The sequence below is a fragment of the Toxorhynchites rutilus genome, chromosome 2, assembly GCF_029784135.1.
Source record: "Toxorhynchites rutilus septentrionalis strain SRP chromosome 2, ASM2978413v1, whole genome shotgun sequence".
Classification (NCBI taxonomy): Eukaryota; Metazoa; Arthropoda; class Insecta; order Diptera; family Culicidae; genus Toxorhynchites; species Toxorhynchites rutilus.
Window position 1 is genome coordinate 123,326,635 of NC_073745.1, and position 16,895 is coordinate 123,343,529.

Genomic DNA, 16,895 nt, shown 5'->3' on the forward strand with positions numbered 1-16,895 from the left:
GTCTATCCGCCGGATAATTTCAGGTCACGGTGCCCAGTAGCGTTAACCGCGAGTGCTAAGTGAAATTATGGTTTATGCTCCCACTTTTCGACGGGTCAAACTTTACCGCATGGAAGTTCCGGATGCGTGTATTGTTGGAGGAGTATGATCCTCTCGAGTGCGTGGAATCGGAGGCTGCTGTTTCGGAGGAACTGCAGGATGCAGCGGGCGACAGCCGCATACACGATTCCCAGTTGGAATACGTGCAGGAGAAACGAACGCCGAAGGAGATTTGGGACGCTTTGGTCCGCGTCTTCGAGCGGAAAAGCATCGCCAGCCGGATGCACTTAAAACGACAGATGCTATCGTTGCGGTTGGAAAACGGTTGCCTAAAAGATCATTTTCTCCGGTTCGATAGCCTGGTGAGGGAGTACCGAGGTACGGGTGCTACCATCGACGAAGTGGACGTGATTTGCCACTTGCTTGTAACGCTGCTTATTCTACCGTTGTGACGGCACTGGAGACAATGCCAGAAGACAATTTGTCTCTCGAATTCGTTAAGTGCCATCTCATAGACGAAGAAATCAAGCAGTGCAGTGCAAGTGTAGAATTGTTCATATCAAAAGTAGAGATGGCAGCTTTTCCAGGATCGAAGAAGAAAAGTGACAATAAAGGCCGTTTTATATTATCCAGCACGTAGCGTAAACGGCACGTACCGACACCGGCAGACAAATACATGATGTACTCATATCATCAGGCATATTAACTTCTCTGTACGGACCAGCAGCGCAGACGGAGCGGGGAAATGCTACTGGTGATTAAACCGATGTTGTACCGAAGAGCGACGAACGCACCCATACCACGAACTTCGACGTTTGATTTGTATGTATGGTGCTATTCGCCCGTGTAGTTCGTGCCCGGCACCGACAAAATATTCTTTTCGAGAATTCCTTCATGCATTTGTCTGAAACGTGCTGTGTATGTCCGGAGCCGTTCCGCTGTATATACGCATACACATTTGAAACACACGCAATAATATCTGTCTTGCATGAAACGTGCCGTGCCGGTTACGCTACGTGCCTGATAATATAATATTACCTTAAGAAGAAGCCGTTTAAATGCCTTGGTTGTCACGAAGAAGGACACAAGCTTTCAGAGTGCCCGGAAAATAAGAAGAAGAATGCGACGCCTAAACAGTCGACTACAGATTTGGCAGACGGTGAATCAGTTTGGTTTGTGACTATGAGAAAAAGTGAAGACGATGTCTGTTTGAATCGGCAACCAGTGCAGTGGTTTGTAGACTCCGGGTGCCCGGAACATTTGGTAAAGGACAAGGAACTGTTCGAAGAGTTAAAACCTTTGAAGAAGCCGTCGGAGATCGCGGTGGCGAAAGATGACCAGTCACTCGTGGCACATCACTCCGGCACGGTAAAGCTACATTCCGTCGTAAACGGTAAGCGAATTCCGTGTAGTGTTACAAATGTGCTGTACGTTCCGTCGTTGCGGTTCATTTTTTTTTCCGGTACTGAACGTTGAAAAACGAGGAATACGAGTTGTGTTCGAAAGAGGCCGAGTGAATATCTACAACGGGTCCGAAATCGTAGCTACTGTTGCCCGAAGAGGTAAGCTATACGAGCTTGACCTTCACTAGGTCGAAGATGATAACTGTAAAAGTAGTTCGATGTTGGCGTGTGGTCGAATAACTAAAGGCTTGGAGCTGTGGCATCGTAGGTTAGGCCACTTGAACGTGAAGAAGCTTGAACAGTTGATTCCAAGCCAAGAGACGTAACCTTGGGTGAAGCGGACAGTGAATACGACGGAAAAGAACGTTTCACGAGTTGTTCCGAAAATGAAGACAGTGTTCCTGATGATGAAAATAAAAGTGTATCGGATGGGCGACCAACCCGAAACCGTAATGCGCCATCGTGCCATAGCGACTATGAAGTGGACTATGCCGGCTTCGCGTTGAATGCAGTGTCGTATGTTGAGAATCTAGCGGAATCAGTGTCGGAACTACGGAAGAGAGAAGATTGGCCTCTGTAGAAACAGGCCATGCAAGAAGAGATGGGCTCATTGGCGAAAAATGAGACATGGACCTTAGTGAATCTTCCGAAGGGACGAAGTGCCGTGTCGTGTAAATGGGTTTTTAAAGTGAAGCAAAGCGACGAGAACCAGACACCAAGATACAAAGCGAGTTTGCCAGAGGGTTCAGCCAAAAACACGGGTTTGATTACACCGAAATGTATTCTCACGTTGCTCGGATGGTTTTGTAAGGTTTTGGCATTGGCGAATCACGAAGGATGGGCCGTTCATCTATCTGAAGAAATTTACATGCGTCAACCGGAAGAGTTCACCGAGGAGAACGGTCTCGTGTGCCGTTTAAATAAATCATTATACGGATTGAAGCAGGCGACAAGGTCGTGGAACGATCGTTTTCATAAGTTCGTCATGCGTATGGGTTTCGTGAGAAGCCAGAACGATCTCTGTTTGTACCGCCAGGGATCAGGACGGAAACTAGCAATCTTGGTCATCTACGTGGATGACATACTTGTCGCTAGTGCAGGCATCGAAACGCCGATGGAGCATCGGCTGAAGCTACCGAAGGGGATAGAGTCGAAGAGGACCGACGAACCGTTCCGCGAGCTAGTTGGCTGCGTCATTTATGTTGCGCTGACGTCTCGGCCAGACTTTGCGGTTTCAGCGAACTATTTTAGTCAGTTCAAAGCGTGTCCTAACGAGGAACATTGGGTCCATCTTCGGCGTGTCCTACGCTATATTTAAGGGACACTGGATCTTTGATTGGTCTTTCAGGACAGCGAAGCAGAGCCAGTGCTGGAAGTGTTTACGGACGCCGATTGGGCGAATGATGTTGCCAATCGTCGTTCTGATCGGGCGCTGTCTTTAAGGTGAAGGTGGAAGCTAGCCGTTGTAGTAGTATATGTAAACCCACGTGTAAAAATGGGGTAATAGTGTTTGTGAGAGAAGAGCAAAGCACACGTAAATAGATCAATTCACTTATCAGACTATGTGGCGCTTCATTGACACGAGTCTTTGAATACATTTGAAAAAAAAATAACAATTCAATACTAAAGTAAAATGTATGAACAATATGTTCCGATGAACAATTTCAAATATAAATATATATAGAAGGTGTATTTGCATATGAAGTAAAATTCTGGTTATACGCGAGCGTAACATGAGCAAATTTACAACACATTCGAATTGGGGCTCTTTTGGTATTAATAAGTTCTTCCGCATTGTAACTCGATGTTGATAATTCCTTAATATTTTCCTTCGTTGATCGTATTGTTTTCACATATTCACGTTGGAGAGGGAGGGAGATGAAAGAAATGAGTGCCATTGTGGCAGCCATTTGTGCCTAGCTTCCACCTTCACCTTAAGGTTCATGGTGCAACGGTCGGCTGTAGTGCAAAGAAGCAAGCTACCGTGCTAGTTACAATAAAGCACGTTGTTAGTTTTTCTCAGAGTATACTCATCGTGTTCGGGTTTATTTATCCCGACCCGAAAGTCCATCCACCGGATATTTTCAGGGCCACTATCTCTCTAATTGTTTCACGCTTTAAACGTACATTGTATGGACTCGTGAAAATGCAATAAATTGAATTTAAAACAAAAATCTTGAAGTTCTATGTTCTGCAATCCATTTTTTTGTTCAGTATTGTTCCCAGAAATGCTAGTTACTCTCTGACAATACTGTGACGTATCATAATTGCAAGAAATATTAAGTTTCATACCCACAACAGACACATATTTGGCTTCCTGTACGTACATGGTTCACTCTGATTGAACAAATGAAACACTTTTTGTACTTGGTTCACAATGACTGAACAATTCGGAAATATTGTTCCATATTTTTCAGTCCAAACTGCATCCTGAAATAATACATTTTGCAATCACTCACACTGAAGACCAGCATTTTCACTGATCCGTTTAGTCAGAGTGAACCAAGTTCAGTTTTTAATATAATCAAATGTGTACCTTCTACGCAAACGGGTTCAAACACATTTCAACAAGCTAATAGCTGCAAGAAAAAGTTTGAATTTGGCGCTTGGAAATTGTTGAAATTCAACATACAACTAATTGACAAATGATTCACTCTGTCTGCATATTATGAGGGGTTTTTGTTGATCAATCGTAACAATTGTGATCTGTTATTCCTGCTGTATGCATGAATTTCAAAATGTGATAAATGTGGGACTTACGATGTAGCTTACGATTCATATTGGCCGGCATAAGAGCTGTCGAAAATCATGTTAATTAAAACGGGGCAGCCTGTAAAAATAATTTTCATGTTTTCGCCTTGTTTGTGGCACAATTTATAAATGTCTGCAGTTTCTTGTTGACATAATCCTGTCCTGGCTGGCTATCACGTAAGCTTCAACTGCTGGGAGAGTTTGGCACCATTCACTGAAATTCACTTCTAATCCTCCTCAAGATTATTATGGCTTGTTTTACTTCACTTCACTAATCCAAAACAAATTTTGTTACTTCAATAGATTTATTGATGAGGAAGTGTAAATATTAAAGAATTTCAATACGCTGGAGTCTTATGGAGTGGAGGGCCTCCTCGGAAAGTTCTCCGAATGATGACGAAGATGCTATTGTATAGCGATGACAACAACTTTCAAGCTGAGATATTGTGGCTGGACAGAAGCGCAGTTGAGAAAGGCGAGTCCAAAATCGGGAGCGATGATGAACTAACCTTTTTTGCAAACGATCATATTCCGCGGTGGACGAGATCGCCATGGGCAGAATATCAAAATCAGTAAATATCAGTGGCTACTACTAACCCTTTATCTTACAACATCGATTCACACTCATGATTCATCGAAAGTGGTAGAAACTATTCAGTTTTACAGTTGCATATTATGGGGCGATAGAATGCTTAGCAGTGCAGCAAAATAGCTCGATGCATGACCGACCGAAGTGTTTGAATTTATTCCGTTTTTTTTCAGAAGTTAACTCAAAGATCAAGAGGTAAACATAAAGTATTAATGAAAGAAAACTCTTAGAAAAATATAGGCACCATTCAATTATTTCCTTATTCTTTTTATTTAAATAAAGGAAGAATATTCACGTGGACAACAGGGGAAGATGTATATTCAATATCCACGCTGGTTAATCAACAATCAAAACACTTTCATCTTCCCACCTTACACTAACTATCTAGTGGATGTGTACTGAGCTTAACATTGTTCATTCCTTGGCTCCGGGTCTTTTTCCGTTTCTTCTCAGTCACAATTTTCTAAACAGAGGTAAAATTGTATGCGTTTCGAACGAGTTTTGTTTATGTAATCATTTCAACTAAATCAAAATGTTGTTTCTTCAATCGGTTAGTATGAATATTAGCATTACAATTGTTTTTTACCAATATGAGGAATGGTCTGTTCGTAGCTGCGATGCTGTCTGAGAGGCAACTCGAGGATTCGGTTGATCAGCACCGGCAACACATTGGCATCGTCCGATAATGATGGTAAGCCGCCGGTCCCAATGATCGATCTGGAGGACAAATCACTTCCGATACCTATCTACAAAGAAAAGCAAAATGAACCATTAAAACTACAAAAATCCAGGTAACTAACTATACTAACTATACTATGAATGTACAATAATTACTTTTAAAAAAACAAACAGGCTTCTGTATCAATCCCGCAAACGTGGAATGCTTGAAAATGGATTGCTTCTAAGCACATTTGCCGACAAGTATCTGGAATCGATGGATGCCAAACATACTAAACTTTATGATACCTTGATCAACATGCCTACCAACGATTGGGATATTTTCTACTGGGCTACGAACGTTAAACCGACTCCGCCAGAGTATGATAACGAAGTGATGAATATGCTGAAGGATCATGTCAAAAATGCCGACCGTGAGCTGAGAATTCGGCAACCGGATCTGAAATAGATCTTGAATTCGTACTGCGAGGAAGATTTAGATGATATACTAGAATCTTGATATTTTCTGTGTTATTTGTTTTATATTAGAATTTTTCCTTCATTCAACTAGTGTTGACGCTATTGAAATTTGATAAATAAAATTTGAATGTGAATCGGCAAAGCTTGAAACCGTTTTGACGTAGGACTACGTCTTTCATTTCTATACCGGGGTGTAAAATCAAAGTTTCGAAAACGAAAGCGTTACGCCGGAGACCGAGATTTTGAGCGTTAATAGCTCCTAAACAACTGAACGAAATGGTATGATAAACACTTCATTCGAAAGATAAAATGTCTACGCGTTATATACTTGTTACTTTTTGATCCAAAAACTTGTTTCAATAGTCTTAAAATTGCTTTCAAAACAGGCTATTGAAATCACCAATCGGTATATAAGCGAGCGGCGCTCGGAAATCCACTCAGTTCTAATTGAACAGCGATTGGAGCATGTTGTCGCTGTTGCGGTGAAGCTCTTTATTTATCATGAAAGCGCGGATGAACGGTGTCACCAAGAGCCTGTTTGTGCACCCTAGGCCAGAAGGGAATCTATCAGGAGGAGAGTGATGCCACAAACGGTTCCCTGGGAAGACATCGCTACACACACATACACGCGCGGCTATTAACAGGTGGTTATCGAGTTGGCATTAACCACTGGTGGGCTTCCAGTATCGAGGAAAATGTGGAAATATCTAATCGTTACTGAAAATAATTTGCCAGTTCCTTTGGGAATTTTCAAAATATATTCATGTGAAAGAGTTTAATTGAATGTTTTCTATCCATGTAACACTGTGACCAAATATGTTTCAATCAAGTGCTATTAACAGGTGGTTATCGAGTTGGCATTAACCACTGGTGGGCTTCCAGTATCGAGGAAAATATGGAAATATCTAATCGTTACTGAAAATAATCTGCCAGTTCCTTTGGGAATTTTCAAAATATATTCATGTGAAAGAGTTTAATTGAATGTTTTCTATCCATGTAACACTGTGACCAAATACATTTGGTTTTGTGGTTTTTCAATCAATCGCAATTAACAGGATAGCTTCAGAAGATTATTCTTCCCCATCAGTAGGATATTTCCGTATCCAATATTGTATGCGCCCGCAATCGATTATTGCTCAGTCGCCGAAAGTTCCAAGCTCAGAGAGTTCATTCCCCTCTAGTTTGCCTTCCAAATTGCCATCGTAAACCACACCTTCTCTCGATTCAATCACACACAAAAAGCATACTTAAGCGATATTCTGGTGGTGAGACACATTCATTTTTCGTGAGGACATCGACAAGACAACATCGTTGCCTAACGTGCTGGAGGAGGTGGACGGCGAAGGATCGACACACACACGCGCAGAACTCTTTCCGTTAGGATGCCATTCAGCATCGAGAAAGTTCCGGAAAGATCTAATCATTGCTGGAACATAATCTGGCAGTTCCTTTGGGAATTTTCAAAATATATTCATGTGAAAGAGTTTAATTGAAGTTTTCTATCCATGTTACACTGTGACCAAGTATGTTTCAATCAAGTGCTATTAACAGGTGGTTATCGAGTTGGCATTAACCACTGGTGGGCTTCCAGTATCGAGGAAAATGTGGAAATATCTAATCGTTACTGAATATAATCTGCCAGTTCCTTTGGGAATTTTCAAAATATATTCATGTGAAAGAGTTTAATTGAATGTTTTCTATCCATGTTACACTGTGACCAAATATGTTTCAATCAAGTGCTATTAACAGGTGGTTATCGAGTTAGCATTAACCACTGGTGGGCTTCCAGTATCGAGGAAAATGTGGAAATAACTAATCGTTACTGAAAATAATCTGCCAGTTCCTTTGGGAATTTTCAAAATATATTCATGTGAAAGAGTTTAATTGAATGTTTTCTATCCATGTAACACTGTGACCAAATACATTTGGTTTTGTGGTTTTTCAATCAATCGCAATTAACAGGATAGCTTCAGAAGATTATTCTTCCCCATCAGTAGGATATTTCCGTATCCAATATTGTATGCGCCCGCAATCGATTATTGCTCAGTCGCCGAAAGTTCCGAGCTCAGAGAGTTCATTCCCCTCTAGTTTGCCTTCCAAATTGCCATCGTAAACCACACCTTCTCTCGATTCAATCACACACAAGAAGCATACTGAGGCGATATTCTGGTGGTGAGACACATTCATTTTTCGTGAGGACATCGACAAGACAACATCGTTGCCTAACGTGCTGGAGGAGGTGGACGGCGAAGGATCGACACATAAACGCGCAGAACTCTTTCCGTTAGGATGCCATTCAGCATCGGAAAAGTTCCGGAAAGATCTAATCATTGCTGGAAAATAATCTGCCAGTTCCTCTGGGAATTTTCAAAATATATTCATGTGAAAGAGTTTAATTGAATGTTTTCTATCCATGTTACACTGTGACCAAATATGTTTCAATCAAGTGCTATTAACAGGTGGTTATCGAGTTGGCATTAACCACTGGTGGGCTTCCAGTATCGAGGAAAATGTGGAAATATCTAATCGTTACTGAAAATAATCTGCCAGTTCCTTTGGGAATTTTCAAAATATATTCATGTGAAAGAGTTTAATTGAATGTTTTCTATCCATGTAACACTGTGACCAAATACATTTGGTTTTGTGGTTTTTCAATCAATCGCAATTAACAGGATAGCTTCAGAAGATTATTCTTCCCCATCAGTAGGATATTTCCGTATCCAATATTGTATGCGCCCGCAAGCGATTATTGCTCAGTCGCCGAAAGTTCCGAGCTCAGAGAGTTCATTCCCCTCTAGTTTGCCTTCCAAATTGCCATCGTAAACCACACCTTCTCTCGATTCAATCACACACAAAAAGCATACTTAAGCGATATTCTGGTGGTGAGACACATTCATTTTTCGTGAGGACATCGACAAGACAACATCGTTGCCTAACGTGCTGGAGGAGGTGGACGGCAAAGGATCGACACATACACGTGCAGAACTCTTTCCGTTAGGATGCCATTCAGCATCGGGAAAGTTCCGGAAAGATCTAATCATTGCTGGAAAATAATCTGCCAGTTCCTCTGGGAATTTTCAAAATATATTCATGTGAAAGAGTTTAATTGAATGTTTTCTATCCATGTTACACTGTGACCAAATATGTTTCAATCAAGTGCTATTAACAGGTGGTTATCGAGTTGGCATTAACCACTGGTGGGCTTCCAGTATCGAGGAAAATGTGGAAATAACTAATCGTTACTGAAAATAATCTGCCAGTTCCTCTGGGAATTTTCAAAATATATTCATGTGAAAGAGTTTAATTGAATGTTTTCTATCCATGTAACACTGTGACCAAATATGTTTCAATCAAGTGCTATTAACAGATGGTTATCGAGTTAGCATTAACCACTGGTGGGCTTCCAGTATCGAGGAAAATGTGGAAATATCTAATCGTTACTGAAAATAATCTGCCAGTTCCTCTGGGAATTTAAAATTACATTCATGTGAAAGAGTTTATATTAATGTTTTCTATCCAAGAAACACTGTGACCAAATACATTTGGTTTTGTGATTTTTCAATCAATCGCAATTAACAGGATAGCTTCTGAAGATTATTCTTCCCCATCAGTAGGATATTTCCGTATCCAATATTGGATGCATAAAACCTTGTGGCTCCAACGTAACGCTCTCGTTTTCGAAGTTCTCCAAATATTCATTCATTCAGAATGAATTCAGATTCAACTTCAAACAAATGATCTCTAAATCAACGATAGTCCTACGTCACCCTTGCGGTTATACCATAGATATAACCCACTTCCTGTTTTTTATATAAATCTATGAGATGGACACATACTATTTATATAGTTTTGATCAAGTTGGCAGGTACATATACAGATACAGATATAGATTAATAGATACAGATACAGATTTTATTAATTGTCGTTGATGTCTTTTTAGAATACCGCACGAGAACAGGTAAGATGCTTGCTTCGTAGACTCTACAAGACGTAGATGGTCAAATTTACTTATGGACATTATGACATCAAACAAAACATGAATAAAAAATACATCAATCATTTTTTGAGCTTGAGCTTGAGTAGACTGTAGAATTGCACAAAGAACACACAGAATGAAGCTTGAGACTAGCAAACCACTCTCGTTGTGCAATTTTCGGTGATTCGAGCTTTGAATGGTCAATAACGACGCCGGCCACGTCCTTACAGTCACCAGGGGAAGAGAAGGAATGTTAGTATGATATTCGTCGCCCGAAGGCCAGAAAGGTCGTCTCTATAGCGTGTATCATGGAAGGGATAGTTAGTGAGAATGGTTAAGGAAAAATCAGGATTCACTGCGGTAAGTGATGTGATTCTAAAATTTTAAATTTGATTTTTTTAAATATTTTAATTTTTAAATTTCATAAATTTAAATTTTTAATTTTTAAAATTTTTAAATTTTAAAGTTGAAGGACGCCGATAGTTTTACGCTTTTTATTTACAAAATTTATGATACACATCTTCGGTATCATCATGAAATTATCACTTTTGGATTGTGATGGAAACAATGTTTTTCACTGCATAACCAATAGAACGAAAAAATAAGCGGAGCAACCAAAAATACGGAATTTCTGATTTTTTTTTTTTGAATTTTACTTCCAGGGTATCCAGGCAAACTCTTTCGTGAACTTCCGTTGTTCTGGCAGGGGGCAGACAGAATTATTTTGTGCAATTCATTCTGAGCGGGTTGGAGTCTCAGTCTGTGTATTCTGGCACATCCTTTCCAGACATGATACTCAATTGCAGGGTAAATGATCTGTTATAGATATCCATCTTGTTCTTCAGTCAAAGTTTACAATTTCTACCAATCAACGAATACAATGACCGAAGCAGAATATTACATTTCGTGGCGATTTTATTAAAGTGAGACCTAAAAATCAGATGACTGTCTAGAGTAAGTCCTAAGTAGACCACTTCTCAGAACCATTTAGTAAGTGAGCCACCGAACCGAATTCTGATGAATTCTGAGTTCTCGAATGCGGTAATAAAGCGTCATTCATCAGCGACTTAACAGTTTTGTGTCTTTATGTGAACGAATCCTTGAAACGTCTTAATGATCTGTGAATGTCAAAACGTTAGTCAGAATTAGGTCAGAATCAACATTTTCATCACGGTGAAGTACACGAGCAAAAGCATTCAGATCATCTGCGATCAGTAGCGTAGTGTGTGGCTTGCAAAACCCGGCATTTGCCGGGGGCGCTGGCCCTTTGGGGCGCCAAAATCCAAGAATTTTCAATTGCCTCCCTGCTATGCGTTGTTTTACAGTTATTGCTTAAGGCAAGGCGCAAATTGAGAAGCGTATAGCGCTCGTAAACAAACACGAGACTACCAACACGACTCACACGTGTCACAAACGTAGCGTGGTGGAGCGCATATTCAGTCACAGTTTGGTGTAAATAACGTGCCACTCGCATACAATGTCTGATTCACACAGATTTGCGCGATATATTTATTTACTAACACAATCACCCGACCGGTACGACCACACAGTGCCAAACTCACCGCACTATATGATTGTTCACCAACACAACTACCACAACCGGTACGACCAGCACGAGAAACTGTGGTTCAGCCACAGCGTCACGCGAGTCGTGTCTCACGAGCGCTCCACAATCTCGCGTCATCTGGCCAATTTGCGCCGTTCTATCTATTTTCATTAGCCACAAAAACAGGCGCTATATCGCGGTAAGTTACACGCGCTATACGCGTCTCAATTTGCGCCTGGCGTAAGGGTCCCTTTCTGGTCGGTTCTTTCTGGTTCTGGTCGAAAATAATTAATTTTCGTGTTTTTTTTTCCGGATGGTAGGAATAAAGTGAAATATTCAAGTATTTTGGTTATTGTTTAATGTACGAATAGTTGTTGACAACTGGATGCGTAGATGCTGTCTGAAAATCGGTACCTCGGTGTCGGTTCTGAAGCAACAGGGTGTCACAGAACGTATTCCAATAAATATTTTGAAATTTCAGGACAACACCATAACATAGTGGTTTTTGAAAAACCGAAAAAATCCAAAAATTGTTGCCATATGTTAAAATGGGTTATTTTTCATCAAAAATCGGTGTTTGAAAACTCATAAAAAAATGAATTTCAGAAAACGCCAATGTAACGCTTAAGATAATCCATTTTTACATGCTGAAAACAAATTTCTGTTAAATCGGTCGAGTAAATCCTGAGGCATCGATACATCCAGCTGAAAAAACATGGTTTCCACAAAAACGAGTTTAAAAATTCGTACAACAATACTATATTCCTTGAGGTGACCTCATTTACTTGGCTGTAACTTTCCAACGAAATCAAATATCGGGAAATCATTTCAGTACAACATTTCTGAGAGCATAAGCTTCCAAAAAATGCAAAAAAGAGTTTTTTCGACCTTCCAGATTGGGTTCTCCCCTTAAGCTACATTATAAGAACTCATACTGTGCACACAGTTAGAACAGCGTGGAGACGATGTAGCGCAAAAGTGGCCAAAGCGTAAACCACGGGCGACTGGTCGTCCGTGTAGATTTTCTTTGTCGCCCGCCTGTCTGATATTTACACGTTACTAAAATCTGTCATGTACAAAAAATATTTAAATACTGTGCGCAAAAATATTGAAATCCGATGATGTGAGGAATTTGGCTCTCAAAATAGTCAATATAGTTAGTTAAAATAGTTAACTACGTATAAAGAGCAGTTTGCAGAAACGCAAGTTCAGGGTAATTGTGGATCAAATGTCGGAGATGATTATTACACCCCGAGGTGCCAAGTTAAAAAAAAATTAATGGCAACTGCCAATAAATCATATCCTCAATTAGTGGGTGCATGATCTCGTTTGCATTGTGTCATTATAGCGAATCAAAATGAATTAAATTTAAAACATCAACGAAAAAACTGAAAATACTCCTCAACGCACAATTTTGCCTGTTTGCAAATAAATTTGAGTGCATTTGAACAAAAATATGAAAAATATGTAAATATAAAACCTAATGTTTCCAGCGCTTTATCGAATACAAAACAAACATTCAGGATAGAATGTGTTTAAAATAAAATTTGTCGCAATAAATATAAAAACATAAAAAATAAAAGAGCCTATTGTTATTATAACCAATTAGTTTTTGAGAAGAAATCATTATTCTCGCTACCTAAAACAACATTTCACAATCAAACTACTACTTATTAACGAAGACTTAAAAACATATTGTATTGGTAGGAAGGGGTGATGAGAAGTTTGGACAGCCCTGCTATAGCGGATATAGCATCAGATTTTTCATTTATAACGAGAGACTGACTAACATCTATGAGCATGAATCAATTGGATCAGGATCATGGATCAAATGTTGAAACAGAGGAACTTGTATCAGAGGTGGAAGTATTTAAGACGCCGATGAAGAACCAATTCCCTGACCTGAACTTTTCGATGCTCTTAGGCAGCATTTTATCCTAACATCGAGACGGCGCTACGAATTTTACTGACGCTTCCAGTTACAGTGGCATCGGCCGAACTCTGTTTCAGCAAGCTTAAATTGATTGAAAATTCGAACATAAGCCAAGCCCGACTTAATGGCTTGAAATTCATTCGAACGAGAAAGAATCTCTAAGAATTTGGTTCTGATGCAATTTTTGACCATTTTGCTTCAGCTAAAGCACGTAAGGCAAAGATTTGGCTAGAGAATAAGCGAAGCTGGTAATGATATTTCTAGCCTTTTAAATACGAATAAACTGCTCAAAGTGAACATTGGTATAAGTAAGTAGTCTTCCTCATATTTATAAAAAATAACACAATCTCAAAACTAGTGAAAAAATCGATAAAAGTGGTACTTTTTGGGGCGCCATTTTCATCGTTTGCCGGGGGCGCTGTCTACACTCACTACGTCGCTGTCTGCGATTATGAACTTAGCACGTCACCTTGGCTAAATCTTTCCGAAAAAGAGCGGCTGTATCATCACGTACGCGGGCTTGTTAGCTGACCTCGATCCCAATTGTTTGAATAAATTTATGATGAAGATCAGGCAACAACCGGCAGGTGATGTCTCGCCTAACGACAACGGCTACTTCGCCTCCTCTCGTAACGGGACGGTTGAGCCTCGTGAATCGGTCCAGACGGAAAACGATTCTCCGGCTTTAAGTGTGTTTCGACCAGCGCAATCACGTTGATGTTTTTGGTTCGAATAAAATCAACCAGTTCCACGCGTTTGCCTGTTACAGAGCAGGCATTCCAGAGTTGGATGTTGATTGCGTTAGCAGCCATACCGGATGAACAGATAGCCTAGAGCACGGAGCTGATCTTGTCCTTGATTCTGGTCCTTGGAACCAATTGTGTCTTGGACCAGCTGATGAAGAGGCACTGGATTAAGCAACAACAATGGTTTCCGGCGCAGTTCGTGGTAGGGTGGCCCTAGCTGCAACTTGAGCCCAGCTAAGGTTGGTCGGTGTAGAAGCATCTGGTGCAGTGTTGTTGACGTGCAATACAGAATAAAGTGCGCTACACATACAACGTCCCGTCACCGTGAAGTCAACGTAAAGGATTCAGATTCCAGTTCCTCCAATAACGTGTCGAAAAGAACATTCTTCAGCATAATCGGTAAAGGTTTCTTGTTGGTGGCTGCTTCACTCTGCAGCGAGTGTACATCCATCTGGCGATCCCAGTTTGAGTTGGCTACATCTGAAATTTCTGACGCACGCAAAGAGCGCTCACTGGAATTTGTAGCGATTTTCCGCTTCGCGCTGATATTTTCACTACGCATAGTGAAGCATCGATTCTTCAATTTCGTTTTCGTTCTACTGTCATTTTCTTTGAATTTGAAAGCAGACGCTTTCACTTCGCGATTGTCATTTGCATTATTCATTGTCATTTAAATGTGCTCTATGTCACTTGCATGTGAAAGGATGATCACCGCCATGGCCCGAAATCTTCGAAGATGAAAAATGAAGACCGACTCTACTCCCAGTAGCTTCGCTTCGACTAGAACTGCTTCGGCAGTCGCCACCAACAAAAAATGACTTGACTAACAAATGAATTGACTAGCGCTGACTAGCGAGGATGACTGGTGAACTAGTCCAGTCTGTGGTTATTTTAACTGACTCGACTAATGAATACAAATCTGCCTCTTCATTCAACTGACTTCAATCCACATTTCCATTTCCCCCTGATATCAATTTTGTACCAGGGGTTAGACATCAATTGAATATTGGCTACCCAAAATCAAAATCAATATGGCGTCATTTGTTTACCAACATATCATTTGCGAGGATTGAAATCGTTGAAACCACGGAGATAGGTAAAAATAGAGAAAAATGCGCTGCTTCATTTCTAATTGCATGAGCGATTTTCATATTTCGGTTTCACATGGAGGCGTTTCGGCACATAGGTATTAGAATGAAATTGTTGAACATTGTTCTACATACAATAAAGTATTTTTTACAGATTCCCACGAAACGAGGTAAAATTTCAAAAATGGTGTGATGCAATCGCTGCTTTTGCGTCGAGTTCGATGAAATAAAGCGAGAAAATGCACGAATTTGTTCCTTACATTTCCTACCATCCGATTATAAGCTTGTGAAAAGTGTTCGAACATTACTTCCTGATGCGGTACCGAGAATTTTCCAGGCAAATGATAACTCTGATACAATTTCTAAGAGTGAGCACTCCTTTCGTCAGCTTCAAAACATTAAGCCCGTGCGAGAAATATATTCGCCAATGAAAACCTCTACGGCCATATTAAGCTCTTCATATCACTCACAGTCCAATAACAACCTCAACCATGTCGTTTCTACGAAGCAGACAAATGGCACATCTGCCTTAGCCGCTGAGGCAACAAAATCTTCATTCAAGAATTCCGATGCACCTGTTGTCGAACACAAGCAGTAAGAGATAAGTTTTTAAAGAGCAATGATTCAATAAGATCAATTAGCAATATGCAAGCAAACCGGACGATAGATTGTTTTCCTATGCTAATCCAGGAACGAATATCTCTCGCTTGGTATATTTACATATTCCTGATCGGTTATCTTATTTTATTGCTCTAGAAATGTTTTCCTACTTAGTATAATGTAGATCATGAAAAATTCTTGTGCTTTCATAAAAAATGAGTTTTATAGAGTTGATAAATAAGGTTTTTTTTTCTTTCCAAAGCATTCGCTATGCAGGACATACAACTGATCCGAAATACATTTCCGCACTACGAGCATTACCGAAGTTTAAGAAACAACTAGAGAAATGCCGCGCTAGATGCAATCGCTTAAAAGTTCAAAATATTCGCCTCAGAAGAAAGATAAAAACTTTTGAACAATTAAAAATAGAACTGAGGGAAAGAAATCTTATTTCAACGAAGGGTGAATTGATGCTGGACGTTTCAGTCATTATTGTAAGCGTATGTATTTAACTTTTACATCTTTTCCATTTAGAGTTTATGTAACACAGAAGAATTAATGCGAGATCTGCAGCGTAATACAAAAAGTAACAGGAGTAACAGGTGAATCTCTTGCAATACTAACTGCCAAAGCAAACGAAATGAAAACGCAAGGACACAAGCTACTAGTCAGTCTCACGATGGATGAGGTCGCGATACGAAGGCAGGTTGTGTGGAATCCTCATAAACGCAAATGGGATGGAGTTATTGAACACCCATTTGTCACTGATGAAGATGTACTCAAACCAGCCAAGGAAGCCCTTGTGTTTGTTGTAACGGCAATCGAGCAGAACTGGAAGCTACGGTTGGCTACTTTTTATAAGCTACTTTTTGACGTAGGACTACGTCTTTCATTTCTATACCGGGGTGTAAAACCAAAGTTTCGAGAACGAAAGCGTTACGCTGGAGACCGAGATTTTGAGCGTTAATAGCTCTTAAACAACTGAACGAAATGGTATGATAAACACTTCATTTGAAAGATAAAATGTCTACGCGTCACATACTTGTTACTTTTTCATCCAAAAACTTGTTTCAATAGTCTTAAAATT

The 16,895-nt window shown here is 40.1% G+C and overlaps 1 protein-coding gene across 1 annotated transcript; it reads left to right on the forward strand.

Moving 5' to 3' along the window:
• Nucleotides 1-5,192: 5,192 nt before the first annotated feature.
• Nucleotides 5,193-6,069, forward strand: LOC129769241 (succinate dehydrogenase assembly factor 2, mitochondrial). The gene is made up of 3 exons (XM_055771354.1): nt 5,193-5,332; nt 5,395-5,573; nt 5,635-6,069. The coding sequence occupies exons 1-3, from the start codon at nt 5,315-5,317 to the stop codon at nt 5,906-5,908; spliced, it is 471 nt and encodes a 156-aa protein (XP_055627329.1). The 5' UTR covers nt 5,193-5,314; the 3' UTR covers nt 5,909-6,069.
• Nucleotides 6,070-16,895: the final 10,826 nt, after the last annotated feature.